General features: G+C 38.2%; 1 protein-coding gene across 1 annotated transcript in view; it reads right to left on the minus strand.

Moving 5' to 3' along the window:
- Positions 1 to 1290: 1290 nt before the first annotated feature.
- The window catches only part of LOC106878146 (THO complex subunit 1), a 54237-nt gene continuing 38237 nt past the window's right edge, over positions 1291 to 17290 (minus strand). Inside the window, exons 19-21 of the mRNA XM_014927271.3 lie at positions 13116 to 13163; positions 4162 to 4343; positions 1291 to 2209 (exon numbers count right to left, since the gene is read on the minus strand). Coding sequence (XP_014782757.1) covers positions 2099 to 2209; positions 4162 to 4343; positions 13116 to 13163 — 341 coding nt within the window. The 3' untranslated portion in view covers positions 1291 to 2098. The remainder of the gene's footprint in view (positions 2210 to 4161; positions 4344 to 13115; positions 13164 to 17290) is intronic.

Consider the following 17290-nt stretch of genomic DNA (forward strand, 5'->3'; position numbering starts at 1 on the left):
CATCCTCCATATGTGTCACATGCTCATATCAGTGTGGTCTTTTCTCTTGCCCACTACATCTGATTCCTCTTATATCTAGGTCTTTCTCAGTTTATTTGTACCCTACTGTTCATGCACACAAATATTATACATCCAGTGGAGCATGCTAGCTTCATTTCTTTCTAGTATTCACAAATCCTCTGTATTCAAGGCTCACATCACCCCTACCATGCAACACTGCATTTTGTACACAAGTACCATATAATCTGCCTTTCATTCTGAGAAAGAAATTCTTTGAAACTAGCAGGCATAATAGCTTCATGAACTTCATCTAACCTGTTCTTACTCTAATTGTTATACTTCTGGAAAACCCACATTTAATTTTGATGGGTATGAGAATCCTTCAACAATTCCTGTCATCAAGATAAAAAGCTAGGAGTCTAATCATAAAATGTCCACAGTACCACTGATTGTATTTAATGTTTGTGTTGGAAAGACTGTTAGCCTCATTTGAACACACAAACCTGTAGTCCACAGGATAGTACATAATGGTGTTATGGATTAAAGATTTTTATAACGGTCACAAGATCAATATTACACAGTCATACATTAAAAAAACAAAAAAGACTTAAAAAAACACCTTACACTTAACTGGGTAATAATAATTGTTAAATAACACTGGCCTCGAAACTGAACCTTGAGGTACGCTAGGGAATTAGAAGTGTAACTCTTACATGACATTTCATATCCATCAGCTCTGAAATGACTAAACTGATAGAACACAAGATAATAAACTAAGATATTGGTGGTTCATATTCTAACACCACCATTCTGTTTTGTATAAGTCAAAGACACTTAATCTTAATTACCAAGTTCACCTTACTCTAAGCAGACATTTCAGCAGGTAGGCTTCATTGTTTTCAGTAATGACTGCACTACACAACTGACAGGAGATTTGCTGGCTTTCCATACAGAAGTGCAGTTTATCGTAAGTGAAGAAAGAGAAAGAGAGAAGACAGACTAGTGTCTAATTCAGTGGAAGATTGATCTGTCATCCGCTGAATGTGGTCATGATGATTAAAATAATGACAACAAAAATTATTTCATTGTTGTTGTTGATAATGATGATGAGGGTGATGGTGAAAACGATGTCACAAGTGATGATAATGGTGATGATGCCACCAATGATGATTCTTGATAAACTATAGCAATTCTGGCTTTGTACAATGAAAATCAAACAGGATTGTACTGGTTCTCAATAGATAAAGCAACAATGGCTAGAACAACAATAGCATCAATAAAAACAAGCTGTTAGACAAGGGAATGTTTATTTTTTTTTCTTTTTGTTTGATTAAACTTAAGAGACAGATAACCTGGAAAAATGTATAAAAAGTCCAACAGGTTTTGTTTTGTATTTTTTTTTTCAGTTTCTTTTTTATAGATAATACTATTCCGGATTTGTTAAGCTATAAATCTGTCTTTTAAATTTCATTTAATAAGATCAGGTTGAGCTGAACAAAATGATGTTGGATTAAATGGAATCCTACTAGATATACAGCTAACACTGCAAATATGCACCCTTGCTCAGTGGATTGAAACAGTGTTGAATAAAATGAGATGCTTTTTCACATGACAGCAATGTCCCATTTTAATCCAGTATTCAATAAAGTGGGACCATATAAGACATAGTAGTAACAGTGTCTCATTTTACCCCAGTACCAAATAAAATGGGATACTTTTTCACATAATAATAATTCCCCATTTTTATCAAGTGTTCAATAAAGTGGGACAATATAAAACACAGTAGTAACAGGTGTCCCATTTTACCCCGGTGCTGAGTAAAATAGGATACTTTTTCTCATAGTAGCAATGTCCTGTTTTAATCCAGTTTTGAATAATATGGGACAATATAAAATACAGTAGTAATAGTGTCGCATTTCAATCCAGTGTAGACCAAAGTGGGCAAGTATGAAACATAATAGTATCATTTCATTTCATTCAAGTGTTGAATAAAACGGGACAATATAAAACATGGTAATAATGTCCCAGTCCCTTGAAATGAAACTCTGTTGAATCCTTGGCAGAGTGTGTTTATCACAGAGGACATGGATGCGTTTCATCAGTTGCTTGCTTCAATATCAGGAAATACTTGGTCGGCCACTTCAAGCAATCCAATTTCATTCAAAGCTGTACGGAGACACCCAGGAGTGGCATGTTCAGCCTCGGTTTCCTTCATTTTAAAAGGAGAAAAAAAGAACAGAAATTAAATTAACAGTAAGGAAAAGACAAAGAAATTTTATAAGCGCTGTCAAGTTTAATTTTACAGTAAATAGTGTTGTAAGGTTCTATCACAGTAAAATGCTATGAGTTTTAAAATTGAACAGATTAACGAGCCTGTAACACCGGTTTAACGGTGGATGGCTTATTTTTCTCTATACCGTAGCACCAGTGGAGTGCCAGGTGTATGGTAAAATAAGGTTCAGGAGGACAGTGCTCAAAGGGTTAAGGCAGTGACCTGGCAGAGTCGTTAGTACACAAAGTAAAATGTGTAATGGTATTTCATCTATCTTTATGTTCTGAGTTCAAATTCTGCTGAGATCAATTTTGCCTTTCAGCTTTTTGGGGTTGGTCGTTGCCGGTGCCCCCGGGCTGGCTCGTGTGCGGGCGACACATGGGGTCTTTCGAGCGGGATCGTTTGCCAGTGCCCCCCCCCCCCCCCGGACTGGCTCATGTGCGGGCGACACATGAAATCTTTCGAGCGGGATCGTTGCCGGTGCCCCTGGACTGGCTCGTGCGGGCGACACATGATATCTTCCGTGCGAGATCGTTGCCAGTGCCCATGGGCTGGCTCTTGTGCGAGTGGCACATGAGGTTTTTCAAGCGAGATCGTTGCCGGTGCCCCTGGGCTGGCTCTTGTGCGGGTGGCACATGAAAGACACCATTTCGAGCGTGGCCGTTTTCGTGCGGGTGACACGTGAAAGCACCCACTACACTCTCTGAGTGGTTGGCGTTAGGAAGGGCATCCAGCTGTAGAAACTCTGCCAAATTAGATTGGAGCCTGGTGTTGCCATCCGGTTTCACCAGTCCTCAGTCAAATCGTCCAACCCATGCTAGCATGGAAGGCGGACATTAAACGATGATGATGATGATGATGACTTGAGCACTGGGGACGCTGTAAACTTATACCCTCTCCCAAAATTGCTAGACTTGTGCCAAAATTTGAATCCAATATTACAGTAAACAGCAGTGTGACATTCCATGTCACAATAAATGACTCTGTGAGCTACCAGTGTTGTCGTAAAGTTTGTTACCACAAAGAGTGCTGCAAGGTCTAACACTCTTAATACTAACCTGCTTGAGACCAGCTCTAGTTATTTGATATGTTTAATGCTTTAAAATTTAAACTGGCCATTCGACTAGCTTTATGTTAACACAGACCAGATCTGAATTCTCACATCTACCCTACGATATCATTCTAAAAATAAGGGAATCAGATCACTGAAATCTCAAAGTTACAAGATAATGCATTATTAATTCAAAATAATGTGAATAAATAAATATTATATTCGATAGAACAATCTGAATGCTAAATGGTTAAAGTGATTTAAATTAAAGGTTCATCAAAGGTTCATGTTAATTTATGTTCCAAACACCAACTTAACAATGACAAAGTTACTTTACTAAATTCTTCATTATTTAAAAAATTAATTGTAACACAGGCAGTGTATTTTAACTGAAGTATGGTACAAAAGGATTAATGTCACAGTAAATGTGTTGCAAAATCCATGTCAAAGTAAACTGTGTAGTGAGATCCATGTCACAATAAACAGTGTTGTGAGATCCATACTGTTAATAGTGTTGTGAGGCTCCATGTTACAGTTAACAGTAATGTAAAGTCCATATCACTGTCAAGTGTTGTGAGGTTTTATGCCACAGTAAACAATGTTGTGAGGTTTTATGCTACAGTAAACAATGTTGTGAGGTTTTATGCTACAGTAAACAATGTTGTGAGGTTTTATGCTGCAGTAAACAGTGTTGTAAGGCCCATACCACTGTTAACAGTATTGTGAGGTTTTATGCTACAGTAAACAGTGTTGTGAGGCTATCCATATCACAGTTAACCGTGTGGTTAATTCTTTACAAAATAGAAAATGGTTAAAGCCACCATTTTGAAATACTTACAAACCATGATGTCAACATTTTCAATGCTTTCTGAGAAACATCGTGACTTTCACTATCAAACTCTGCAATCACATCATCAGAGAAATTCAGCTCAACAGCTAATTTTTTCCAGTCGTGACCCAACCCTTCAGCCACGTCATGGATTTGATGTTTGTTGATAGGGAGGTCATCAGTGCTACCACCTAGAGATCATAAAAGTTTAAGAAAGGAAAGACAACAATTGTAATGTCAGGGAGGAGAAACAATAAACATTAAACAATTTGGTTCATCAGAAATAAAACTCTTGATGTTGCTGTCTACCCTGATCTATAATCAAGCACACCATCAATCATAGGCTTTCCATCTATTTTTGTGTGTGTATACATATATATATATATATATATATATATATATATATATATATATGTGTGTGTGTGTATGTGTGTAGTGAGAATTTACAAAAAAACAAAAAGCGAGGACGGGTGTGTGAGCAACAAACAGATGTATTAGTTTAATGCTTGGGAAGAGAGTATGTCTTCTACGTTTCGAGCCTACGCTCTTCGACAGAAAGGAACACAGAAATAAACAGGGGGAGAAAATAGAAAAAAAGGTTTAGTGACTGGCGATCTATCATGGCGAATGCCGGACAGAGGGGTCACACAGGAGAGCTAGGAAGAAGGGGAGATAATAAAGTAGTTGTGATCCCAAAATGAATGTGCGTGTGTATGTGAGAGCGTGTATGTGCGTATGGAAGGGGACTGGTGGCCTTGACGTGTGCGTCTGTGCATGGATGATGGTGTAAGTGCTGGGAAGTGGTTGGTGCTAGTGTGTGCAGGGTGGTATGATGTGGTGTGGCATGGTATGGTGGTGTGGAGGAGGCGAGAGTGGGGATGTAAAGGTGGGGGTCTAAGGGATGGGATGTATAGGGATGGTGGGTTGGAATGTGTAGTGGTGGGGTAACGAGGGAAGGGTGGAAGGGGGAGGGTAGGAGTGAGAGAGGAAGTAGGTGCCAGAGCAAGAGAAGAGAGGTCAGTGGGAGGAAGTAGGTGTGAGTGGAAGAGAGGAGAGAGGAGGAGGGTTAGAGAAAGAGGGGACAAGAGTGTGCAAAGGATGGGAGGAGAAGTTGAGGTAAGAGTGTGAGTCTGTGTGTTTAGGACTGCATTAATCAAAGCTGTTAGAGTATGATTAAGGGAGATTTAGCTGCTATTTCTAACAGGGTGAATGATCACAGATGTTTTCTCACTATATCCAACATACAACTGTATACTGCTGTAATATGTATGAGTGTGAATCTTTAAGATGTATATTCTTTAATAGTATGACCGAGACCTTTGACCTTTGGCAATATGGTGTGCTTGAGAAGGAAGATCCAACAAGCTGAGTGAAATCGTAATCATGGAAGATACTGATGATGACAACTGAGTCCTTCACCTAATTTTTTCTTCCTCATGACATTTCCACCACCCATCATCTCTCTAACAGCATTTCTTCCCTGATACCATATATTTCTTACTATCTGGCACCATTTCACTTGTTATCCATCCTTCATCCATTAACACTGTCCTCTCCACCCACATTTTACAATGATAAAACCTACCCCTCTGAGCTACCAAATTATCTCTCCACCACTGTACATCTCCTGCTCTCCACATGCACTACACCTGCCTCCCCACCACTCATGCAACCTACTTAACAACATATATCTCACTCTTCACCTTCCTGTCTCTTGTATCATCATTACAATTTTGCTGCTCTCCCTCCTCTTTTGGCTGCACTGGCAGTCATCTCCTACTCTCCCCACTGCCTCCAACTCATGTATCATTGATCAGTCCCCATCCTTTATCCACCACTCCAACTTTACCTAATCTTTACAGACATAAACAACTTCCCCTTAGGCATTCTCCATTTATTACTACTCCCTCATACATTCTTGTAACCTCAACCCGTCCACAATCCTAGTTTCTGTCCTAATTCACTTCTTTTCACCTTTTACCTTCAGGGTATACCCCAAAAACCTCATCACGACAAAGGAAATGAAATATCTTCATCATCATCATCATCATCATCGTTTAACGTCCACCTTCCATGCTAGCATGGGTTGGACAATTTGACTGAGGACTGGTGAAACCGGATGGCAACACCAGGCTCCAATCTGATTTGGCAGAGTTTCTACAGCTGGATGCCCTTCCTAACGCCAACCACTCAGAGAGTGTAGTCCACTCAGAGAGTGTAGTTTCTTAAACTGGAATCAGGATGAAGAGGTTAAGAGGGAGTCACTGTATGTGACTGTGTCAAAACAAATATGGATAAGATGAGGAAGGCAGAGTATTGGATTAAGTGAAGTAATTAGTGCAAGATCTAAGAGAGTAGGTGATGGACGAGGAAGTAAATGACATCACCACCATCAACATCATCCTCCTCCTTTAATGTCAGTTTTCCATGCTGGCATGAGCTGGACAGTTTGACCAGAGCTGGCAAGATGGAGAGCTACACCAGGCTCCAGTCTGATTTGGCTTGATTTCTACAGCTGGATGCCCTTCCTAATGCCAACCACTTTACAGTGTGTGATGGGTGTTTTTTACATGACACTGGCATGGGAGGCTTTCTATGCAGCATGGGCTCTCACGGCCACTCCTTACATGATGCCAGCATGGGCACGCTTTATGTGGCACCGACACAGGTTCTTTTTACAGGACTCCAGCACAGATACCTTTTATGTGGCACTGGCACAGGGCACTTGCAAGGCAAAACTCCCTTTCAGCTGGGAGAGAATTAACAATTCTGCTGTGGTGGACAGGGCTTCTTGAGTACAGCAAGGTACCAGAAGATATATTTTTTTAACCCCAAAGTTTTATGATTTCTACAACTCTGTTGCTTTTACAATCAACAAGAACAAAAACATCACTTCTAGAAAAGAAATCAACTCACTAAGAAAATAACAACAGCAACAAAAAAAAAAAAAAAAAAAACTAAAGAGGGTGTGACGTAATTCAATGATTATTATGTAGTAGAAGTAGAAATAGTAGTAATAGTGGAAGTGGAGGTGGTGGTAAATATGGCAGCAGCAACAGTAGTAGTAGTAGCAGCAATAGCAAGAAAGCAAAATACTGATGACACACTCGGTATCGAACTGGAATGGAATCGTTTTTTTTTCACCAAGGGTCCTCAACCTTATAAGTACCATGGCTAACATTATCCCAAACTAGCAAATGCACCCATCCTTTGGGTGGTCTAAGTTGCGAGAAGATTTTGAGTTACACGGCAATCTACATTTCTGATTAATATAGGTTGACCTTGTTTTGGTAAATTTTTACAAGTACATACCCACACTTTTCACAGAAAAAAAAAAAAAAATCCTACGATTTTTCGCATGGAATCAACTCCCTGACCTCCTACTTTCCAGCAAATCCCTTATTTTGGTGGTTTGGAAAAGGTGGGAGGGGGGGAGGGGGCTCGCACCATGCAGACCCAACCTGATTTTTTTGAAAAAAATTTCTTTTTGTATAATGAATTCTGGTGAGCTCCTAATATGCCACAACACCCTTATTTATTGTCTGGAAATCGGAGGCTGGGTGGAGTGAAAATCTCGGAAATTTCACTCCCCCTCTCTAAATTTCACAGAGAAATTCCTCCTCCCCCCATCTCACAAAGAAAAATTTTTTGGCAAATTTTTACACCAGGGTCAGTACTTGTTGGCAAGGGAATCTTTCCAGTAGCACTTGTCCTTTTAGAAATAACAGCCAAATCTCCTTAGACACATTGCACCATCTCTGTTGAGCAAAACGTACCCATACAGTATTCTTTCTTTGTCTTTTGTGTGCGTATATATATATATATATATATATATATGTGTATGTATGTATATGTGTGTGTATGTGTGTATATCTATATATGTATATATATATATATATATATATATATATATATATGTGTGTGTATATTTGTATATATATATGTGTGTGTGTGTGTGTGTGTGTGTATCTGTATATTCTTATGTGTGTGTGTGTGTATCTGTATATTCTTATGTGTGTGTGTGTGTATCTGTATATTCTTATGTGTGTGTGTGTGTGTGTGTATGTGTATGCAATATATATGCACATGCATACATGCACACACACAAAAGATAATGATAGAATACCATACAGTTATGTTTTGCTCAACAAAGATGGTGCAGTGTGGCTAGGGAGATTTGGCTGTTATTTCTAAAAGGACGAGTGCTACTGGAAAGGCTCCCTTGTCAACATGTACTGACCCTTGTGTAAAAATTTGCCAAAGTTTTCCCTGTGAAATGGGTGGGGGGTGGGGGGGAATTTGCCTGTGAAATTTGGAGGGGGGCATGAAATTTCTGAGAGCTAAACTCCCCACCTTCACTTTCAGGGCAAAAAAAAATAGGTTTTGTAGCATATTAGGAGCTCACCGTAATTCATTCTATGAAAACAAAAAAAGATAAATTTTATCAAAAAATCCGCCCCACCCATTTTTTTCCAAACCACCAAAATAAGGTATCTGATATCTGGAGTGTAGTGATGATTAAGCACCTTTACATCCAGTGCAATCAGTAATGGGTGAAAAGGTGCTTTATGCTGACAATGGGATTTATTCATAGAAGAAGTGATTCACCTCAGATCAAAGAAGGAAGAGATACAGATGAATGCACAGACAGAGAGATAAGAGTGTAGGCATGGCTGCATGATCAAGAAGTTTATTTCGCAACCATAAACTTCCACATTGTTGTTGTGATCGTTTAATGCCTGTTTTCCATGCTGGCATGGGTAGGACAGTTTGACGGGATCCAGTTGAGCTAGAAGGTTGGTTACATTGGGCTCCAAAGTCAGCTTTGGTACAGCTTCTATGGCTGGATACTTTTTTTTTTGTGTCACTGGCACTAGTTAGGTTGCCAAATATCTTGCAAGACTGGAAAAGGACAGAGAAAAGCCTCCTCAGGAGTATTTAAGAGGGGGAGGTGGCTTTAATCCAGATGTTGAGAGACTAAAGCATGACAGAGGAACAAGCACAGGTGCCTTGCAAGAGAGATAATACATGGCTCTCTTGCATTATATAAGGATAGGTGAGAATAACTGGGAAGAAGATAAAGACGATAGTAATGGGGTGCCGAAGCAAATACTCAATGCACAAGCAGGTTAGCATGAGAAGATATGGACAGGGGATCAGAGGAGAAGCAGTATTTGATTCGACTGCATGCCATCTCAGGTGAGTGTCTTCAAGCATAATCATTCGGCCATGATTTCTTCATCAACAGTATCAAAGTGAATCTTCTCAAACATGGTGTAGTAACAGAATCTATTGTTCAATAGCCATTTCACTGAAACCAAGGGCAAGATGATATTTTACTGAAGTAATTAGTAATTTGGTATTTGGAAGGGCATCCAACAATAGAAACCAATAGAACTCATCACAACCCTCTGATGTGTTGGATCCTGCCAGACCATTCAGTCCATGTCAGCATGGAATATGATTGCTAAATTATGATGGTGATGATGATGATGAATCCATCTTCATAGACAGCTGCCCTTTTTATTCTTATGCATTTGGTCATGATATGTACATGCATTAAAGTGTGTGTGTGTGTGTGTGCTTGTAATATGTATGAATGAGTGATGAAAGGACCATGCAATCATCTTTAGCGTCTGGAAGACAATATGCACTGAGAAAAAAAGATATATACACACACACTAAACACAGGTAGATAGCAAGCAATCTGAAAATGGATGGAATGGTTAATGTCTTGCAGAGCAAAGCAAATAAAAAAAAACTAGCAATACAAACCTAAGTTGGAGAATAAGTGCTTCAGTATCAGCTGGTAAAATATGGTTTAGAAATTTATCATGCACAAACACACTGATGTATGTGCATCCCTATATATATATAGTCAACATTATACATATGAGTACATAAATACAAGCAAACACATAGATTGGTAAAATGAGGAGATATGTATGTGCAACAGCCATGTTTAAATATATGTGCTTGCATGCATATGTGTGTGTATGTGTGCACTTCTCAAATGAGAGAAAGAAAAATGTACTCAGTAAAAGTGGGAAGGTTTCTTCATTTGTTTTGAGCTGAAGCTTCACTATTGATACTTCAGATTTTGCATACATGTGTGTGTATGTGTCATTTGCTGATGGATTAGATGGTTTAACAGGATTTGACTAGCCTGGGGCTTCCATTGTCTACTACATGAGATTTATGTTTGGCAAGATTTCTACAGCTGGATGTGCTTCCTAATGCCGACTATTTTACATTGCCTTTCCTGAGAATAGGATGTAGAGTGAAAAGAGAAGAGAGATGAGGAAACATAAGGGAAAAACATGAGAGTAATATATGAGGTGAAAATGCCCTCGTGGGAATTGTCTACATGGCAGCCAATATACATACATACACACATATTATACTTACATACTATATCATATTATCATCAAAGTGGTGAACAAGCAGAATTGTAAGCACATCAGAAAAATGCTAAGCAGAATATCTTGACAGTATATAAGAAGAAAGGGTTGTTAGAGAACAAAGGTAGAATATAATCATATAGAGATGAAAAATAGGGAGAAGAGGTGAAGAATAGGAGAGAGAAGATGCACAGTGATAGGCTGAGGTTAGATGTACATAGAAGTGGATATAGGGAGTTACAGAAATGGATGTAGATAGTAGAGGAGAGGGTGTTCAGTGGATATATATAACGATAAATGGTTGGGAAAGCAGGATGGGTGGCAAGGGAAGTGGTTCTAATAAGAGGAATTACTGGTATCACATAATGTGGAATGGAATATGTGAAGTTCTGTTCTCATACAATTATAGCAGCTGAGAAACTGTTGCATTTAAAGGGATGGGGGATAGATGGGTGTTATGAAGATGAGTTGTGAAGAGAAACTGATAGATTCAGATTGAGTATGGGGACATAGATATTAATGATATGGGGACATGATATTAATGATAGATATTAATGAAAAGGTGGTGAGCTGGCAGAAACGTTAGCACGCCGGGCGAAATGCTTAGCGGTATTTCGTCTGCTGTTACGTTCTGAGTTCAAATTCCGCCAAGGTCGACTTTGCCTTTCATCCTTTCGGGGTCAATAGATTAAGTACCAGTTACGCACTGGGTTGATGTAATCGACTTAATTCCTTTGTGTGTCCTTGTTTGTCCCCTCTATGTTTAGCCCCTTGGGGGCAATAAGGAAATAAGATATTAATAATATGCTTTTAGGACCTCATTCTTGCTGAGATGGACAGGTCTTCTTGAATTGCCTTTCTTGTCAGTTCTTTGCCATCTCTGTAAATCTCAACAACCTGAGGTTGACTTCACTACTTCATCCCATGTCTCCCTGGGTCCCCTTCTTCCATGAGTTCCATCAACATTTAAAGATCAGCTCTTCACCCACATGCATCACATGACTGCACAAGCACAATCTTCTCTCTTGTTCATTACATCTGATGCATCTTATGCCCAGTTTTTCGCTCAACTCATTCGTACTTTATCATACAAACACACTGATACTGCACTTTCAGTGGAGCATGCTAGCTTCAATTATTTCTAATACAACCTGATTAAACTATATGGGTAACAAAGTTGTATCTTGCTCTGTCAGGTATTTTAAGCATTTCAGCCTTAATCTCTGATAAATCAGGGGTCCTTCCTTGTTTGTATATCCTTAACTGCTTTATCTATCATAGTGTTGTCAACTTGAATGGCTGGTCCCTCCGTCTGGATCACATTAGGAAGGCTCTCCTTCTCCCATGCATTCCCCACATTTAGATGCCTTTCATAGTAGCACTTCCATGCCTCTTTTATTTCAGAACCACTAAGTACAATTATACCATTATCCATCTGCACACACTTCTCTCCCACAATGACCTAAGTTGCTCTGATACAATGTCTTGCAATGCAGAACACCTCACACCTCTGGTCTACATGCTGTAGAATATTGGCAAACCTAAATAATAATAATAATAATAATAATAATAATAATAATAATAATAATGATGCTTTAAAATTTTGGTATAAGGCCAGATGAAGTGGGTTAGTTGAATACTTCAACCCCAGTATTTGGTACTTAATTTATGGACTCCGAAAGGATGAAAGGTAAAGTTGACCTTGGTAGAATTTGAACTCAGGACATAGAGAATCAGATGAAGTATCGTGGAGGATGTTATCCAACACACTAACACTTCTGCAAGCCTGCTACCCTACCAATAATGATAATAAAATATACTCTGCAGATAGACAGCTGCCCAGTTAGTAAGTTCAGCAGAAACAATACATGATATGGTGTATAAATGTCAAGTTCTAATGTCTCTTAAGCCCCAAAGCACTTTAATGAATCGGTGATGAGCTGTGGTTTTTATGGCATTGAGTGAACAAATCACCCTTGATTAGGCTGTGTGAGATGAGAACATAATTTAAGCATTAATTGCTTCATGCATATTCAATATTACAACTAGAAAAGGGTTTAGTAATATCAAGTAAGAGTTCACAAATTGAATGGACAGGTAGTAGTTGTTATAGTGTGTCTTCAGTGTGTCTCCTGGTTAGGCAGTTATAACAAGCCTTCATCTAGCTGAGCACCATACTGCATATTCTGACATGCACTGACAAACTTTATGGGATAACTATATGTGATAATCTGGATCATGTTGCACTCAGTTACTATCCAGTCTGTTTTTGTATGTTCACAGCAGAGTTGGGTAAGGTGCACTAGTCAAAGCATAACAGTTTCTCTTCCTCTGTATTTACTATCAGTAGTATGCATTCCAGCACAGTGATTGGAGCTAGCAAATAAGGTATGAAAGACATAGAATTTAAAAGGTGGCATGTTATTTACAAGGAATATAGGTGAGAGATTTGTGGAGATAAGGAAAGCAGGAGTGAAAGCAGCAGAATCTACAGAGCATTAAGCCAAGTGCAACAGCATGGAATGTGTCCAATAAATAAGATGCCTTACATCAGATACAGACCTTGTAAAAAATCATTGTTGAATTTCCAAGTGGAAGAAGGAATATCAGCTGAAAAATACATGCAGAAATCATTTCAGATGAAGGATTTTGGCTAGAAACCAAAGAATATATAGAACATTAAGAATTCTTGAAAACATTATCCACTTAGGTTGATGGAAAGTGGTTAATTAATTTTGCCTCAAGCTCACTGTGAAAATTGCATTATCCTGTTTTACTGAATGAGGTGGGTGTTGTTACCAAGAACACTTCAAACCAAGAAATCAGTATCAAATTAACAGTAAAAATAAAAGGCTAAAATAAAAGATCCTTCCAACCAATGCTATCTTGACATCTCTATCCTTCGGGTTAATGTTCTATCTACATACATATATTCTCTAATGCTCTCCCACTCTCTCTTTCACTCATTCCTACCAATCCTATCTCAATACATCTCTACAACATCAAAAATGACAAATTCTGTCTGACCCATGCAAGCATGGAAAAGTGGATGTTAAAATGATTATGATGATATTCATGTATACACACAGAATGAGCAAAAGAAAAAGTAATAAATATATCGTGTTATGTAAAATTATATTTATTCAGTTGACATCATCTGCTGTTAATCCAAGTTCTGTGGGTATTAAATTAATTTCAAGATGACCATTGATTGATCAAGTATTTATGGAACTTGAAATGACAGATGGCATTAGCCAATTGTATATAACACATTACTTGTTTTATAAATACATACAAAAACCTAAAAACAATCTTTAGTTACCACAATCACTTTCAATATCATAACTACATGTGTGAACACACATGTTTGTGTTTGTGTGTGTGTGTGTGTGTATATATATATATATATATATATATATATATATATATATATATGCATATTGGCTTTTGTACATATATACATCTCTCTCTATATACATACATTTTAGTTATTATTTTCATCATTTCAAAACCTCCTGCTCTACAGAACATCAACCTTAAAGCCTGGGAAACACACACACACACATCAAGAACTATACAATTAACAGATGGTGTGAAAAGAGAGAGCTCCATCAGTACAAGACATACATGATGAATACATCATGTGTGGTTAAATATGTGTGTCTTTTTGTGTGAATAGATGCATGCCTTTATGTAAGGGAATTAACAATTATAGAGAGAGTGTATGAAGAAAAAAAATTGTACATAAGTTTACATGTGTCAGCCTTCTTGTGTCAAAACACCTTGTGATTAAACAACAGAGCTCCCTCTACAGGATGAAGCTGAGCAGAGCATGACTACCTTTGACTGATTATTGTTGTTATAACAAGAGCATTCATTTCAGTCTAGCAGAGAGAGAGAGAGAGAGAGAGAGAGAGAGAGAGAGAGAGAGAGAGAGAGAGAGAGACAGACAGACAGAGAGAGAGAGAGAGTGAGAGAGAGAGAGAGAGAGAGAGTGAGAGAGAGAGAGAGAGAGAGAGAGAGAGAGAGAGTTACTTGCAAAAAGAAATGTTATGAGAAACAGGCACTGATTTTACTCGTTTGTATGTCAGTGCAGCTGTGTGGTTGTGGTTTGAACCCACTGTGCAATAGTTCAGGCAGGTGTTTTTATTCCACAACTGTGTGAGTGAAATTTCATGGATGGAAATTACGCAGCAGTCTCTTTTGTGTATGGTTGGGGTGCAAAAGCATGGCTGTGAGCTAAGAAGTTTGCTTCCCAACTATATGATTTTAGTTTCCATCCTACTGCATGGCACCTTGGGCTACTACCTTCTATTATAGCCCCAGGTTGACCAAAGCCTGTTGTGGAGAGAGAGAGAGAGAGAGAGAGAGAGAGAGAGAGAGAGAGAGAGTGTGTGTGTGTGTGTGATCATCATCATCAAGTAAGTGGTTTCTTTCATTTCCAGTCTTCCATGAAAACATGTCTGGTCATGGTGAAATATTACCTTACTCATAAACAGTCGAGGGTTGGCAACAGGAGGGACATCTGGCCACAGAAAAATGAACCTCAACAAATTCTGTCAGATTCACGCAAGCACAGAAAAGTGGATGCTAAAACAATGATGATGGTAAGTGGTGTATATAACTTTTGCTAGTGTATAACAAGGGACGTACACTGGTGAGAAAATTGCACATGAACTGGTGTATTTGAAAAAAATAAATACATTATGGTATTTATTCTGCCAGGTCTTAAAGAGAATAAGTATTTACATTCAACACCCAGTCTAAAGACAAACAAAAGATATTAGAAAGGAAAAAGAATGGAAGAAGAGAAAAACTTATGATAATATCATGAAAAAAGAAAGGGCACAAAGAAGGTGAAAGAATGAAGCTCATTAAGTGGTCTCTTTATATTCTTAGATAAAAATCTATTAGGGTCAATAAAATACCAGTAAGGTACTGGAGTCACTTTACTTGATTGTATCTCTGGCTCACTGCAAAAGTTGACTCCGCCTTTCATCTTTTCAGGGTTGACAAAATAAGTACTGGTGGAGCACGAGACTTGATGTAATTGACCTCCCTACCCTGCTCAAAATTGCTGGCCTTGTGCCAAAATCTGAAACCATTATTATTGTTATTGTTATTATTATCATCATCATCATTAGATGAGTTCTCAGAATTGTTGCCAAGCCGATTAAATGCTGAATGACATTTCTTCTGGCCTTACATTCTGAGTTTGCATTCCATGTGGATCAAGTTTGCCTTTCATCCTTTTGGAATCAGCAGACTAAGTATAAACTGAGCATTGGGGTTGATGTAATCGCCTAACCTTAATCACCTAACCCTCTTCTCCCATAATTTCAGGCTTTGTGCCTATAACAGAAAGGCTTATCATTATAATGATTAAGGCAGTGAGCTGGTAGAATGGTGAGCACATCAGACAAAATGCTTAGAGGTATTTCAACTGTCTTTACATTCTGATTTCAAATTCTGTCAGGGCTGACTTTACCTTTCATACTTTTGGGGGTCGATAGAATAAGTACCAGTTAAGTACTGGGATCAGTGTAATTGACTTCACACACCCCTCAGAAACTGCTGGCTCTGCCCCAAATTTTGAAACCATTATCATGATTATGAAGTGGATTGATAGGATCATTAGAAGGTCAGAGAAAACATACCTTGTGGTAGTTCTTCCAGTACATTATGTTTTTAATTCAAGTTTGTCTTTCATTTTTACTGGGGTTGATAGTATTGACTTATTCCCTTCCCTCAAAACCCCTAAAACCTACTGGCATAAATGAGAAGCCATTATCATTATTTATTTATAGTATTACTTTGCTTGTAACGATGGGTGTTTTCCTGTTACACTTTCAACAATATTATTCATGGAATGAAATTGAAAGCATAATTGAACTCTTTAACACAATGTAACAAGTTTGAGTATTAGGTTTCTTTTAACACCATTAAGTAAAGTATGAAACTGGAAAAAGCAATCAAATATATTTTTTTAAAAATGAAACAATTCTGCATGTTTTGCTTTAAACAATCTTACTATGGAACAAAACTGAAGACACACCACACCTCTTTAACAAACTGAAACAACGCTATGAAGATCAATAAATGTAATACATCAAAGTAAAAATAAGAACATTTACAAATAAGAACAAAACATGGAATTTTTGTGAGTTCAGCCAAGAAACTGGGATGTACATTACTGATTTTGTCCACTCCAATACATGCCAAGTACTTATTTTATTGACCCAAGAGCAGAAATTCTCAAGGAAGGCGGTACTGCCCCTAAGGGGACACTGGACATGCTGAAGGGGGAGTTAGGCTTTAGTGGGTGAGGGGTGGTCAGGGAACATAGTTAACATACTAAATTTTATCTATGTAGTAATTATATTATACATGATAAAACTAGTAATGGTCATTAAAATAAAATGAGAATTCATCAGGGAAGTCAAATTCACAACTTTTGTCTTTATAAACTTCTTTATCATTTCACTGTTAAAAGCTTATACAATCCATTTTAAGAGTAAAATTTATAAATTATTATCCATATGAAGTTAGTTTAGTTGTGATACCTCACTCGCCACTTAGGTGGGCACTAGACATAATGACCACTTAAAAAGGATAGTGGTGGTGGTGGCCTAAGCATCGAAAAGCAATGTTTCGGCCGACACACCCTCCAGCCCCCACCAAAAACAAGAAAAAGAAAAAGATGAAGAGGGTTGATTGGCAAAGCCACTTTTGGTAGG

This window comes from Octopus bimaculoides, chromosome 7, assembly GCF_046866305.1.
Source record: "Octopus bimaculoides isolate indiv1 chromosome 7, ASM4686630v1, whole genome shotgun sequence".
Classification (NCBI taxonomy): domain Eukaryota; kingdom Metazoa; phylum Mollusca; class Cephalopoda; order Octopoda; family Octopodidae; genus Octopus; species Octopus bimaculoides.